At 51.5% G+C, this 13,816-nt stretch overlaps 5 protein-coding genes across 5 annotated transcripts; 2 read left to right on the plus strand and 3 right to left on the minus strand.

The window, feature by feature from the left end:
• Positions 1 to 2,273: 2,273 nt before the first annotated feature.
• Positions 2,274 to 3,155, minus strand: T310_2887 (uncharacterized protein; the record flags this gene model as incomplete). The annotated part of the gene is made up of 1 exon (XM_013474166.1): positions 2,274 to 3,155. The coding sequence occupies one exon, from the start codon at positions 3,153 to 3,155 to the stop codon at positions 2,274 to 2,276; it is 882 nt and encodes a 293-aa protein (XP_013329620.1).
• Positions 3,156 to 3,405: 250 nt separating this feature from the next.
• Positions 3,406 to 5,730, plus strand: T310_2888 (Golgi transport complex subunit Cog6; the record flags this gene model as incomplete). Its single annotated transcript, XM_013474167.1, has 2 exons — positions 3,406 to 3,699; positions 3,763 to 5,730. The coding sequence occupies 2 exons, from the start codon at positions 3,406 to 3,408 to the stop codon at positions 5,728 to 5,730; spliced, it is 2,262 nt and encodes a 753-aa protein (XP_013329621.1).
• Positions 5,731 to 5,975: 245 nt separating this feature from the next.
• On the minus strand, positions 5,976 to 7,327 carry T310_2889 (NGG1 interacting factor Nif3; the record flags this gene model as incomplete). Its single annotated transcript, XM_013474168.1, has 4 exons — positions 5,976 to 6,775; positions 6,878 to 7,003; positions 7,078 to 7,121; positions 7,254 to 7,327. The coding sequence occupies 4 exons, from the start codon at positions 7,325 to 7,327 to the stop codon at positions 5,976 to 5,978; spliced, it is 1,044 nt and encodes a 347-aa protein (XP_013329622.1).
• A 1,214-nt stretch (positions 7,328 to 8,541) lies between these two features.
• Positions 8,542 to 9,413, minus strand: T310_2890 (AhpC/TSA family protein; the record flags this gene model as incomplete). Its single annotated transcript, XM_013474169.1, has 5 exons — positions 8,542 to 8,570; positions 8,635 to 8,800; positions 8,863 to 8,908; positions 8,971 to 9,070; positions 9,206 to 9,413. The coding sequence occupies 5 exons, from the start codon at positions 9,411 to 9,413 to the stop codon at positions 8,542 to 8,544; spliced, it is 549 nt and encodes a 182-aa protein (XP_013329623.1).
• Positions 9,414 to 11,445: 2,032 nt separating this feature from the next.
• Positions 11,446 to 13,756, plus strand: T310_2891 (Stress response regulator/HFS transcription factor; the record flags this gene model as incomplete). The annotated part of the gene is made up of 7 exons (XM_013474170.1): positions 11,446 to 11,499; positions 11,560 to 11,576; positions 11,655 to 11,807; positions 11,856 to 11,952; positions 12,016 to 12,933; positions 12,995 to 13,184; positions 13,260 to 13,756. 7 exons carry the CDS (start codon positions 11,446 to 11,448, stop codon positions 13,754 to 13,756), a joined length of 1,926 nt encoding a protein of 641 aa, XP_013329624.1.
• Positions 13,757 to 13,816: the final 60 nt, after the last annotated feature.

Below are 13,816 nucleotides of genomic sequence, written 5' to 3' on the forward strand. Positions count from 1 at the left end.
GATTAAAACAACATAAATAATAAAATCATAAAATCATATTAATTTATATATTTTATTTAATAATTATATATTTTTTAGAATTTTATATAAGTAGCTTATAATTAGTATAATCAGTTTAAAATCCATTCTAAAACATTTCGCAATCAGTTAAAAAATGGTTAAAGAATCCCTATATTTTTGCTGCTATTAGGTGCCTATAGGGGGTTCGCTAGGGGGGGAACTTGGGGGGGGGGGGGTCATGTAGGAGGGTACTTAGGGAATGGTAGTTAGTAGTAGTAGGTAGGCGTGAGAAGATGGTAAGAGGTAAGTAATGTAAAATTTTAGTATTGGTATGAGTCATGGTCAGGCAGCGGGCACGGGCCCTTAAGCCTAGTCACATGACTTTTTGCTGACTAATATGGTCGGGAAACTAAACTAGTTGGTCGGGTGGCCTATGTACAGTGGGGGCGCGAAAGTTTTTAGCCGATGCCGTTTTTACACCAAAAATGGCCAACTTTGACCTCAAATAACTTACCACATTATATATTAAAATATCTTAAAATTAATATTTTTGTGTAGGGAATTTCATAAATAATAGAAATAAACTAAAAATATTTTAGGAATTATATATATTATTAAATAGTATAAGATCAAAATTTGACTTAAGGTATAGCTTCACAAGGGGTATCTTAGATTATATTAAAACCCCCTTCATTTTTAGATTTTAAATAAAGAAGATAATAAAGCATACTTAAATAAATATATATTTATATATTTTTTATAGAAATAATAAAGGTTGTATAATTTATTTCTAATTCTTAGTTTTAGTAGAAATTAAGCTAATTTTTACCTAACTACAGAAATCCTAATATTAAGAATAAAAAAATATTTTTATAAGTTAGTCCTATTAAATCTCTATAACTTATATATTTTTAATATTTTTAATATTAAAATTACAATCATTTTTGTTGTTTATTACAAGGTCAAAGTTGGCCATTTTTGGTGTAAACACAGCATCGGCTAAAAACTTTCGCGCTCCCACTGTACACCACAAGGACGAACTCCCCGGATTAAGCAGGTAACTCCACAAGGCAGTCCTTGGCGATACTACTCCGTACTCCATAGTCGCGCCTCGTATCCCTCGAGTCCTGGTCGAGTCATCACGACGTCATGTACCGATCCCGTCATTTATTCTCCAGATTCAGCGCCTTTCAATGTCTGTCATAGGTAGATGCATGCAAATGCATGCGCCATCGATGACGCTGTGTGGGGTTTGGAACCTCCGCTTTCGAGCCCCTGGACCTTACATACTTTAGGTAATGTTATGTAACTTGCAAGCGATTCAATGGTTCGGCGTCTCGGGCTTTGTGAGCACTGATAGCCAATTACTTATTGTCGTATGGAGTTCGGGGAATGAAAGGATAATGGGCACAATTGCCCATTTTGTCTTGATTCGGCCTGAACTACAATGACCTGTCCTGTGAACCATTTCGTCGACGTCATGGATCTTGTTCTCATTTAGGAAATAATGGTGATGGAGGGTGGTATCGTACGCCTAGAGGTCATCCTTCGTAGCAGCTGTACATATATAAAGCTCTTCATTCCCTTCCTCATGGGAAAAAAAAAGAATTTCTTTCATCAATCAACAAAATTCAAAGCATCTGAACACTCTGATCTAATTCAATCCATTTTCTAGAAACCAAACTTATCATCAACCATGTCGGACGACGGACGCAAGGACTTCCTCACCAGTACGTGACCAGCAAGGGACCAGGATCGCTGCGGTATGCGCCTTCTTGCTTGCTAACAATTGTCTGCAGAGGCCAAGGAGGAGCTCACTCCTGAGGCTGCCAAGTCCACCCAGCAAAAGGTCAAGGAGACCGTCACCGACACCGCTGACCGCGTCGTTCGGGGCGTACAGCCCGATGACCAGAAGTCGGCCACCCAGTCTGCCTTTGACAAGGCCCAGCGCGTGTACGACAACCAAAATGGGGGTGCTTCCTCTTCCATGTGAGTGCCCTGGACAGATATACCCAGAGATTTATCCGTATGCTGACTTGTCGATTGTAGTGCCGACAAGGTGAAGAACGCCCTGGGTGTTGGTGGCAACTAAGTTCCTGACTTGACTCGGGCGAATGCGTCTTTTGATTGACTTGCTTTGTTATCGTACTTGACGAGAGATGATACCACCTTAACGTTAGGTAGTAAATATTATCTTTCGTGTACCATCAGTATTTGCCTTTCTTCGTAGATAATTGACGACTGTCACGGCGTAACTTAGTTGATATCTCATCTCATCTCCTGTCCTTGGCGATCACACTCTCGAACATCTGGTCCCGTTGCTGCTGGAGTTGGTGTAGCTCCCTCTCCAGTCGCCTGTATTCTGCCTTTGCCTCGTCCACATCTGGCGGCAGGCCGTGGAACGATCTGATCCTCCCTTCTAGCATCTTGACGGTCTCCTTGATTCGGATCACGTTTTCCTCTTCCACCATCAGATCCTCAATCGTCGGGCCCTTGGTGTTTACATTCCTCTGCAGGGAGGCAATCCTGTCCCGATACTCGTTCACTTTGGCGATTAGAAGTTTGGTGCTCCGCGTCCATTCCGCCGTCTGAGCGGAAAGATCGGGCGCCGTCTCGTAGGCTGGATGGGTCTTGAGCTCTTCGATCTGCTGTTTGAGGGACTCTAGCTCTCTGTCGAGATAGGCCTGCAACGCCTCAATCTTCCGCGCCTGGTCCGCAGCATCGAACTCTTCCCTCGTCAGCTCCATGATCGAGTGACCGAGCTCCGTAGTGTCCGTGCTCAGGGTCCCCAATGTGACCGCCGTCTCTGCCAGGTCATCGAGACTGGCCGCTCCTTTGTCATCAAGATGGGCCTCCAAGTCCTCCAGCAATTCTCTCTTTCGAGGGTCTTCGGCCTCCTCCCTGGCTTTGTACGCTCGCACCACCTCTTCGCGCGCCCGATGCACCAGAGTCGCTTCCTCGTCCGCCGCGTCATTCGCTGCCGCGATGGCAAGGAGCGCCTTTAAGGTATCTTCATTGCGCTCAAACGCGGGGACGGGATTTGGAGAGTACTTGCGAGTGAGCCAGGAGTTTATATAGGCCCAGTCCTTGGCTTGTATGGCTGCTTGACGCGCCTTTGCGGGCGAGATGAGCGGCGAGTCGAGAGGCGACTCCATTTTCCACTTGGAGGAACTAGGAATAAATTCTAAGTGGAAAACCGTGGGAAATATAATGCTGTCAGTGAAGTTCACATGAAATTCATACGAGACTGAAGTTGCATTGTTCTCCGAGCGCTGTTCTGAATGTTGTGATTTAACTGTTTTAATTTAGTGGAGGGACGTTTATCCGGCCGCCCGCACAGAAGTTCGAGCCACTCCGCATCACGCGCTGGGACTATCAGATCGTCTTGCGGCGCGATTCAAAAACATGACAAGCTACTTTGCGAATCCGGGGACGCCTTCTAATGATGGCTCGAATGCCACGTCTCCTACGACCGGCGCTGCCAACGTCGCTCCTCGCTCCAGCGCGCTCTCCCATAGATTGACAACTGTTCTTTCCGCGTCATACGCCGACTCCGATATCCGAGATGCATTGGAAACTCTGGACATCAGGGGCACGCGCAATACCCCGGAGACCCGGCGACAACTGCGGCTAGATGTGCAGAAGGAGGTGATCAACTGCAATGGGGAGATTGTGCAGGACTTTGGCAAGGTGGCGGAGGTGAGACGCTCAAGACAATGAATGGACAATACAAAATAGCATCATCAGCTGACAAGCGGACAGCAACTGAAACGCATTGGCACCGTGATCGTTAGCCTACAGCAGACATGCGAGGAAATGCGGAAGCATATTACGCTTGCAAAGCAGGAGACGGGGCCGGTCCTCGACGAAGCATCGACGCTCATGGAACAGAAAAAGGAGGCCGAAACGAAACAGCGCCTCCTCGATGCCTTCACCGAACACTTCATCATTCCGGACGAAGACATTGTCGCTCTGACATCCTCTGCAGAACCGGTGGACGACCGCTTCTTCACCGTGCTGAGTCGGGTAAAGCAAGTACACCATGATTGCGAAGTCTTGCTTGGCGGGGAGAACCAGAGGCTCGGGTTGGGGATTATGGAGCAGAGCTCGAAACATCTCAATGCGGCCTATCAGAAATTGTACAAATGGATACAGAAGGAGTTCAAGTCCCTGAATCTCGAAGACCCCCAGATCAACAGCTCGATCAGGCGAGCTCTGCGGGTCCTGGCCGAGCGACCCAGCTTGTTCCACAGCTGTCTCGACTTCTTTGCTGAAGCGCGCGAGTATATCCTCTCCGACGCCTTCCACTACGCCCTCACAGATGCAGCCTCTGCAGGAGCCGAGCGGAATGTTAAGCCTATTGAATTTTCTGCTCATGATCCCCTGCGGTATGTCGGAGATATGCTCGCCTGGGTGCACTCGGCTGCGGTGTCTGAGCGTGAGGCGCTGGAAGCTCTCTTTGTGGCTGAAGGCGACGAACTCGCGCGGGGCATCCAAGCTGGCTTCAGCAGTGAGCCGTGGTCTCGCATTGACGGGGAAGAAGTGGCCTTTGATGGACAGAAGGCCCTCAACGACCTCGTCAACCGTGATCTGAGCGCTGTTTCACGGTCTCTCCGCCAGCGGGTCGAACTTGTCATACAGGGCCATGAAGACGCCGTCACTGTCTACAAAGTCGCCAATCTGCTATCCTTCTACGAGACGACATTCTCCAAGTTGGTCGGGCCCGACTCGACTTTGGTCGAAGTGATCACTTCCCTGATGAAATATACTTTTGGCCATTTCGAGACGCTTATGCAGGATCAAATCAACATGAATTCGTCAGATCCGTCAAGCTCAACTCCGCCGGCAGACCTTTCCGTTCCTCAGTTCTTCACAGACGCACTGGAAATTCTGACCTCCTTGATGAAGGCCTATGACGCCTCCTTCCGAGACGAAGGGAAATCCTATTCGGACCAGCAAGAGAATGCTTTTACCCCAGTCCTCCGTTCTGCTCTCGACCCATTCCTGGATCTCGCAAGGTCTTCTGCCAAGGAGCTCCACGACCCGAAGTCATCCACCATCTATGAGACCAACATTCTCCTGGCGGTTCGCTCCACGCTCTCGCCATTCCCTTTTGCCTCCGCCACCCATATGGGCTCTGTGTCCACGGCCCTGTCCAACTTGCGGATGGAGCTCTTGGATATCCAGCGAAAGTTCCTGCTCGAGACATCCGGTCTACAAGACCTCCTCACAGCCCTGGAGCCTTTCTCCCAGCAGCCCCAGAAGAACCAGGATTCCTCATCAACCAAACAGACACCACCAAACCTCGCAGAGATCGCCGACCTCCCGGCCTTCCAACCAGATGCCCTCTCAGCCACAAGCCAGCAATTAGACGACTTCCTCCCCTCGGCCCTAGTAGACGCAACCGACAACCTCAAGGGAGTACGCAGCCCTTCGCTAGTGAAAAGCGTCACGGAGGAAGCCGTCGAGGCCTTCTGCCGAGACTTCGAGTTCGTCGAAGGCATGATCATCGGCGCGGACGAGGCCCGGGGCACGAAAGTGGATCTCAACCGCATCGAGAGGGACAGCGACGTCGTCTCCAGCGTGCGGGGTAGTGTACTTGGAGGAGGAGGAGGAGGTGGTGGTGGTGGTGACGAAGGAGGAGAGGAGGGTGAAGGAGGAGGAGGAAAGCATAGTCTAAGAGCGCTCTTCCCTCGAACGGTGGGGGAGATTCGGGTTTTGTTAAGTTAGACAGGCAGGCAGGTAAACAAAAGATTTTTTTTCTTGTAACGAAGCCTTGTATATATATACATTTATTATTGTAGCTGGACGTTTTATCTAGCATGGAGAAAGAAAACAGAAACTGCATCTATCTGTGATAGATGGATGAGGAGACGAAATTCTTATTATTATGCCATCATTTTTTTGTAAAGATCTTTCTTATTTAACATGCATAACATCTTCCCTGGGAATAGATTTTACTGTTGTACAGTCCGTCAAGTCTGCCGTATGGCAATCCCATACGGATCGCGATCCCTCTCACTCACGTCTACGCTGAATGCCTCGTCTCCTTCAATTGTGTCAGCTTGAGCGCGCAGTTCCTCCCGGAGAGCGTCCGTCAACTTTTGTTGTAGGACGTCGTGCAGGTAGCCCCGCTCCGTGTTCGAATGGAAAAGAGCAATGACGGCCGAACCGCGTTCGATGGCAGCCAATGCGTCGTGATGACTCAATTCTCCGGTCAACAGAAGATCTGGGAGGACGGGTCCCTTCATCAGCACACCGGCGCCGGAACCGGGGCAGACGCCTACGGTGCTGATTTGCATTGAATCCACGGAGGCGGACTGCGGAACTGCAACAGAGATTGCAGCAGGATTTCCAGCAGCCCGGCCGATGCGGTCAATCAGAGAGGCCAGAAGCTGAGGAGAAGCGAAGGTCACCATGCGTCCCATGCCAGCAGACTCGAAGCCCTCCGGCACGGGAGCAGGAGACGGGTGGATGGTGCTTCGGGTGTGAGGTATGACAACGGTAGAGCGAGAGTTGTTCCCTTTCAGTTGAGGATATATCGGGTTGGAGTAAGACCTGGAAGGGATCTCTTCATTTTTCCCTGATGACGTCGATTGACCGGTAACGGCGCCGGTCACAATGTCACAGAGCCAGTCTGCCATCCCACCGGGGACGGCATCGACGGCTGTATGCGGGGAGTAAACACTGATTCCTTCCTGTGCCAGTCGAAGCAGAGATTGCTGCTGGGGATCCTGGAGTGTGAGGGACTTGAGCCCTCGAAAGATGATGGGATCTGGAAGACAACGATTAGCCCAGATAATGAATAAGGAACGCAGACGTGGGAGTTTATATTGATCGATAGATCTAAACAGAACGAAAGGGTGACTTCACATACGGTAAGCAATGATGATTGAATCTCTCCGTTCAATAGCTTCGTCCGCGACGGCTTTGGTTAGATCAACCGTCAGCAGCACCGAGTTCTTCTGCCGTCTCTCTGGATTGAACGGTGCTTCCAGCAGTACTGTATTCTGCCCTCAGTAAAGAACTCCGTTTCGGTTTGCTCGTCATTGAACGAATTGAGCTGGTTCCACTTACATCCAGTGTTGTCGAAACTCTTATCCGCCAACGATTCCGGATAGCTGCAAGTTTCGCAGAGACAACCTCATCAGTCATTGTCATTCAGCAATAGGCACATGGCTGGTGAAAGACTCCATGGGGCTCCCTGATGGAGCTGTATAATGTATCCATTCAATCCAATATCGCATACATACAGCTTTCTCATCGCGTTCACCACAGCTCGGGTGAATGGTGATGACACAGCTGGAGCCAGACTGGACGCCGACATGGTGGAATAGCGCGAGTGAAGAGCAGCTGCACGGGATAGGAGAGACCGCATAAGCAGGCAACTGCGCGAGGCGAGTGAGGTAAGAGGCCGTAACGCTCCTTCCTCACGAGACAACAAATTACGACCTGATAGGCAAGAGCGATCTATGCAGTGGCTTGCGGGGATCCCTTGGCTGCCAGTGTGGCGCGTGCTTCCACTCGACAGCTTGAGCCACAGCGGTCCGGAGCTCTCAAGCCACCTCGGTACATGCAGTTGGGGATACCAATGGCCCGGCTGATTAATTCCGTCATTGATCGGCGGTAAAATATTACGTTCGTGCACTTGACATGAACTTTCTTCTACATTTATTCTTCTTTTTTCTGTTCGACACACGATTTTTGACAGTTCCTCTTATAATCAATTTCGCGCGTGGCTTGCAATTTTTGGGAGGAACTAGGGATCCTTGAAAAAAGAAAAAGACTGTCCGCTTGATGTTCGCCCGCCGCATCGCGGTCTTGAGCAGAGGCTGCCGCTACCTCTTTCGCGCAAACTACTACCCCGCGAATTCCTCGCCCTTTTCTCTGACATCTAGAGCATTTTCAGCGGTAAACGCGGCAATGGCCGACGCGGCAAACACGTCCGGAATTACAGCTGATCTGCTGAAGGACAAGCTGGTGAAGCAGCTCGAGGCGCAACATGTCGAGATCGAGGATATGTCGGGTACGGAGTTCTATTTAAGCATAGATGTATTCGCCTGAGCAGACATGGCTGACAATCTGGTTTAACTCGCCAACAGGAGGCTGCGGTCAGGCTTTCCACGCGATCATAGTTTCCCCGCAATTCGACAAGAAGACCACGCTTGCCCGCCATCGGCTCGTTAACTCCGTCCTCAAGGATGAGATTGCCGCGATACACGCCTGGACGCCCAAGTGCTACACCCCGGAACAATGGGAGCAGTTGAAGGAGGAGCGGGCTTAGAATGAAGTCCCAACACCTGACTCTTACACGTTTGCGGGAGCTTGGACGGAATGTCTCTCGTCCCCTGTACCTTTGATTTATTACAATTGCATGTTTTTTCTGGCGCCTAATGCTTGTCTTATGGAACGGGCGGGTTGAAGCTTTACAGGACCGCTGAAAGGTCTTAGATTCCACGTAGATACACAGTTTAAACAAAAGACACATAGGACATGACTGGTTTGTCCTACTAGAACATGCCTTCAGAGTATTGCACTTGTCTAACCGAGGACTTTCTCCGCCGCGGAAACTATTGCGAGGTGTTAGCGCTGCAGCTGGATTTGTAAGCAGAAGGCGACCAGGTTGTACAGTACCATTGACTCCAGTGTTGTCTGGCTCGACGAAGGCTTCCTTGACCTTGCCGCCCTCAATCACCAAGGCATAACGCTTGCTGCGGCGGTTGCCGAAGATGGCTGTGCTGTCAAAGCCCAGGTCGAGAGCCTCGGTGAATTTGCCAGTGGGGTCTCCCAGAAAACGAATCTAAAGAATAGTTTGGTCAATTATTTCGTCTTTGCAAGTGTTCAAGAGGTGGATTGACGTACCCCGCTCTTGCCAGTAGGATCGAGGGAAGCTCCCCAAGCTTTCGTTCTGCATCGTAAAGGTCAGCAGGGATCGATCTGAATCAGAAGGAAGAATTGTTGCAAACGTACACGAAGGGGTCGTTAACAGAGACGACGAACACCTTTCCGGCATCCTTAAGCTTAGGATGGTTGATGTAGCCGGGGACATGAGTGCTGGAGCAGGCAGGACCTGTGAAAGACCACCATCGCGACAGGTGGTGCAATGATTAGTTTGATATTTCTTCATGTAGCAGAGGTAAATATCACGCCGTAGTCCAGGTAGACAGCTGCCGCTGGGATTGAAAGCTTGAGACGAGAGACGTACTGAAAGCGGCCGGAGTGCCGATAATGAGGCCCTTCCCCTGGAGCTCCTTGGCCAGATTGACCTTGTTTCCGGGCGAACCCTCGACCAGGACGTCCAGGTCGGGGAGCGCGTCACCCACCTTGACGAACGCTGGCCGGGTGCTATGGAACAGAGCCGATTGCACGCCGGCGCGGGGGATTGCAGTGGCAAGGCGTCTCGCAGCGAACATTATGAAAGACAGTCTTCCTCTTCGAATCTAGGTGGTGTCCTAGATCGAGTCACGAAGGAGAAGACGACTGCAATGGTGCAATGGATGTTCAGTGTCGGACGTTGGACAAGGGCGGCGCGGTGCTGGCGCTTCTTCCGTTTGGTAGGTGGACCTGCCGAAACGTTATTTCGTCATTGGGACAACCAACTATCAGACTTGAACAAAACAGAAGCTATCCAAAAGAAAAAAGGGAAAAAAAAGTATTTCTGATCTATTCATTTAAGTTCATGAACATGTTCTATAAACTTACATAATTTTTATCCTCGAGATAGGTAGGAAGCTCCTCAGTTTAAGCTGTTGGAAGACTAATAATGCGTATAGATAGAGATATCTGTCTGCCGTCTTTCTCTACAAAAATAGCGCATTTTTCTTACAATCTGCACAAAAAAAATCTGTTGTGAAACTATTGAGGATTGGCATTCCCTTCCATGTCAAGATTCTTCCACCAAACTGTCGACCGATTTTGGCATCAATTATGCTCTGCGCATAGACTGGAGTTTTGGATATGAAAATACACTCACATTGTAGTCAAACTCAGATTGCGATACTAATTCGTAGACGGAAACCGCTTACCAAGGCTCCATTCTATGGATTCTGGTTTGCAAGGGACATTGTCGTGGCTTGCCATAGGAACCAGAAACCATCCCTGGCAATGCCTTCAATTAAGGATATTTATAGTTACGCAACAAAGGAGCTCGATATGCTGATAATAATCTTTTTTCAAATCAACGCCTTCCGTATCCACCAGCACGGTGGTGGTACTGCTGTGGCTGTGTCGGACTAATAATCAGCAGCAGGCTGATTACATAAGCCGACAGGGCGTGTCCACCGGCCGGCACTCGGTATGCGTCGTGTGTACCTATTGATCGGGTCAATTATCCAGCAGGTCCACCAGTCCTGACGTAGCGATTCGAGGTTCACCGTTCACGTTAATAATAAAAATCATGCCAACGGGGTCGTCCGATGATCCCACATTTGCCACCAAGACAGCCAAATCGCCGGGCGGTCACTGATTGCCTGCCCTACTGCAGAGGAGCAAGTTAATCCGGCCGTTGACGGTGAGTCTGCCACCTGGCAGGCAAAGCCCTTCCGCACGAGGAGGGGTGGGCGGCCCAAGGGGAAGGCCCGCGGCTTGCGGGCGTCATTGGCCAAGTTCTTGCCTGCCCCCAGCCCGTCCACCCGCCCGTCCACCAGCCCTTCCTTCGTCCCAAAAGCCTGAGAAGGCCATTGTCTGGCGCCGGTGCCGGCAGCCACTCCTGGCCGTGATCGCGCTCGCCAAGGCAGGCCTGATTAAGATGCGCTGAGCATCATATCATGATTACTAGCGCACCGCTGCGGCTTTCGGCAGGCATTGGCAGCCCGGGGTGGAGCAGTGGGGCTTGCAGGTGGAAGAAGAGACGGCCACACCGTCGCCCTCCCCCGGCCCAAAGTCAGACGAGGTTGTGCTGTAGCCGCAGAGCTCCCCCCGAGGCCGCAGTCCCGTGGCTGCCGCTCCCAAGCACCGCTCAGGGACTGATCGCAGCCCTCTGCATCGCCCATTATCGCCTGCTCCGTTCCCCTCCTCTCCGCCAGACTGTCTGCCCACCCCGACCACTCGCTGATTTTGCGTCTCTCGTCTGCTGTCCTGCAGATGCTTTCTTCGCTCGGCCCTCGTGCCAGCGCCCCCCGTTGCTTTTCTGCCGAATCGCCCTCCTTGCGTTGCTAAACTGTCAGGGTCAAGACCGTGTGCCTAGATCCCGTGCCCAAGTCGGCCTGCTTTTTCTCAAATGGGAATTGAGACGATCATCGCCTGCATCCAACGCCTTTTGCTCCTCGAGTCCCACCACCTCCTCCACGACTCCCTCCTCGTGCCCGTGTCCTTAGCCGATTCTTCCATTCCACGGCCTGGCTGAACGGGGGACGGCCTTTTTTTTCCCGCGTTTCCTCGTGGTCGTGTCCTCTTCTGTCCGCTCTTCTGCGCTGTTCCGCGCGCATTGCGACGGGCCAAGCCAGGATGGACAGCGGCCAGTCCTCCAATGCCGGTTCTGCCGGCAATTCCAGCGACTTTGTAAGTCGTGACCCTTTTCTCGTTATCGGTTGCCATTGATGGCTAACGGACGCTCCTCAGGTCCGAAAATTGTACAAGTAAGTGCTCTCGTGCAGCGATTTCCTGCCCCGTTTCGACGTTATCGCCGATCACCGTTCTAATCACCGCGACTACAGGATGCTGGAGGATCCGTCATATTCGGAAATTGTTCGCTGGGGTGATGAGGGTGACAGTTTTGTCGTGTTAGAGGTAACGAGGACACTGGCGATCCCGTTGTCGACCCGATCGGACTTGCAGACTGACCTCGACGTCGCCGTGAAATGGCTTTAGTGCGAGAAATTTACGAAAACGATCCTTCCCAAACATTTCAAACACAGCAATTTCGCCAGCTTTGTACGCCAGCTCAACAAATACGACTTCCACAAAGTGCGCCAGAACAATGAGGAGAACGGACAATCGCCGTACGGGCCGAATGTCAGTCGCAGCGTTTTCCCATCGTGAGGAAATACCTCATACCGGTGCTGACGCATTTTGCAGGCCTGGGAATTCAAGCATCCGGAGTTCAAGGCGAACAACAAAGACTCGCTCGACAACATTCGTCGAAAGGCCCCTGCGCCTCGAAAACCCGTTCAGATGAACGAGGACAGCGTCCCAACACAACAGATCGACCTCATGAACCAGCAGATCGCGGCACAGCAACAACAGATCCAGCATCTTTCCGATCGCTACGCGCAGCTTAGCGTCGATCACCAGCTGATGCTCCAGGAGCTGATGCGTGTCCAGAAGACCATCCTGAACCACGAAAGCGTCATCCACCAAGTGATGAATTTCTTACTATCGGTCGATGCCCGTCAGAGGCGCGATAGTAGAGCCGCCGCTCCGTATCAGGCCCCGGGCGCCGATGGTTCGACGCTCAATGACGGGCAGGTGGCGCCTATGGACGACGTTCCCGCATCGCCTTTGCAGCACGCCTCGAAACTGCTGAACGACATGAACGCCGAGCTCCAATTCAGCCTGACGAGCCTCGACTCCTTGAACGACCCTCAAAAGAATCCGGCTGTCGTTTCGACCCCTCCGTTAGATTCCAACAACGTTGCCCGCAACGGGACTGGCACTGGGACTGTTCGGCCCACGACATCGACCGGCTCGAACTCAACCATGGCATATGCCAAGATGAATGGCGAGCTAGACTCGGTCGTGTACCCGGTCGGGACCACGAACGGCATTGACCCGATGTACAGCGAGCACGTCAACAACATCCCCTACACCATGCCTCCCAAGGAGCCTGATGCCTCTGATCCGCGACGGCAGTACGCGGATGGTCGGAAGAAGAGCACCCTCGTGAATCCGGGCTGGGTGAAGAGACCGCAAATCCTGCTCGTGGAGGATGATGCCACATGCCGCCAGATTGGCGGGAAATTCCTGTATTCCTTTGCCTGTCATGTGGACAGCGCGGTACGTGTTTCTTTCGGCCTGCTACGTGTCGGATATGGCTAATTATGAACTCGACGCGCAGTTGGACGGTCTGGAGGCTGTCAACAAGGTCCAAAGCGGAATGAGGTATGATCTAATATTGATGGACATTATTATGCCCAACCTCGACGGCGTGTCGGCCTGCCACCTCATCCGCCAGTTTGACCGGACTCCGATCATCGCCATGACTTCGAACATCCGAAGTGATGACATCCAGCTTTACTTCCAGCATGGTACGTGCCACTTCCTTTTTTTCCCTCTCTCTCTCTAAATGATCTACAATGGACGGTTGCTAATTTGTATATCAGGTATGGATGACGTTCTGCCGAAGCCCTTCACCAAGAAGAGTCTCCTTGATATGCTGGAGAAGCACTTGGTCCATCTCAAGTCTATCCCTCCGGCGATCGACTCGGGGCCCGCGGTCCCGATGGCCCCTCAGAACTCTGCAACCCAGTCGGTGAAGGAAGACAGCTCGCCTGGCCAGTCGCCTGCAACGTCCATGAACAACTGGCAGTCTCCGAGTCAGCTCCAAGGAGTGTCACCGATCAACCCCACCAATGTCCCGCAAGTCCCGAACCAGTACGTCCAGCAAATGACTCCGACGGCGACTCCATTCGCCATGGACAAAAATGGCGTGCAGTTTCCGACCACCCAGGCTCCGCTCAGTACGCCTACGGTTCGGCCTCAACATCGGCGGCAAGCCTCGGAAATGTCCAGTACCCCCGAGGGTGCTAATTTTGCCAAGCGACAGCGATTATATACCCAGCCGATGGTCAATCAAGTGCCTGGAGGACCGACAGGTTAAAGTCCACCCAAGTTTTGGTAGACTTTTCTTCCCACGTTTCTCCCGGTGTTTTTCTTTTTG

The sequence above is a fragment of the Rasamsonia emersonii genome (genome assembly GCF_000968595.1).
Source record: "Rasamsonia emersonii CBS 393.64 chromosome Unknown ctg1118621760042, whole genome shotgun sequence".
NCBI lineage: Eukaryota > Fungi > Ascomycota > Eurotiomycetes > Eurotiales > Trichocomaceae > Rasamsonia > Rasamsonia emersonii.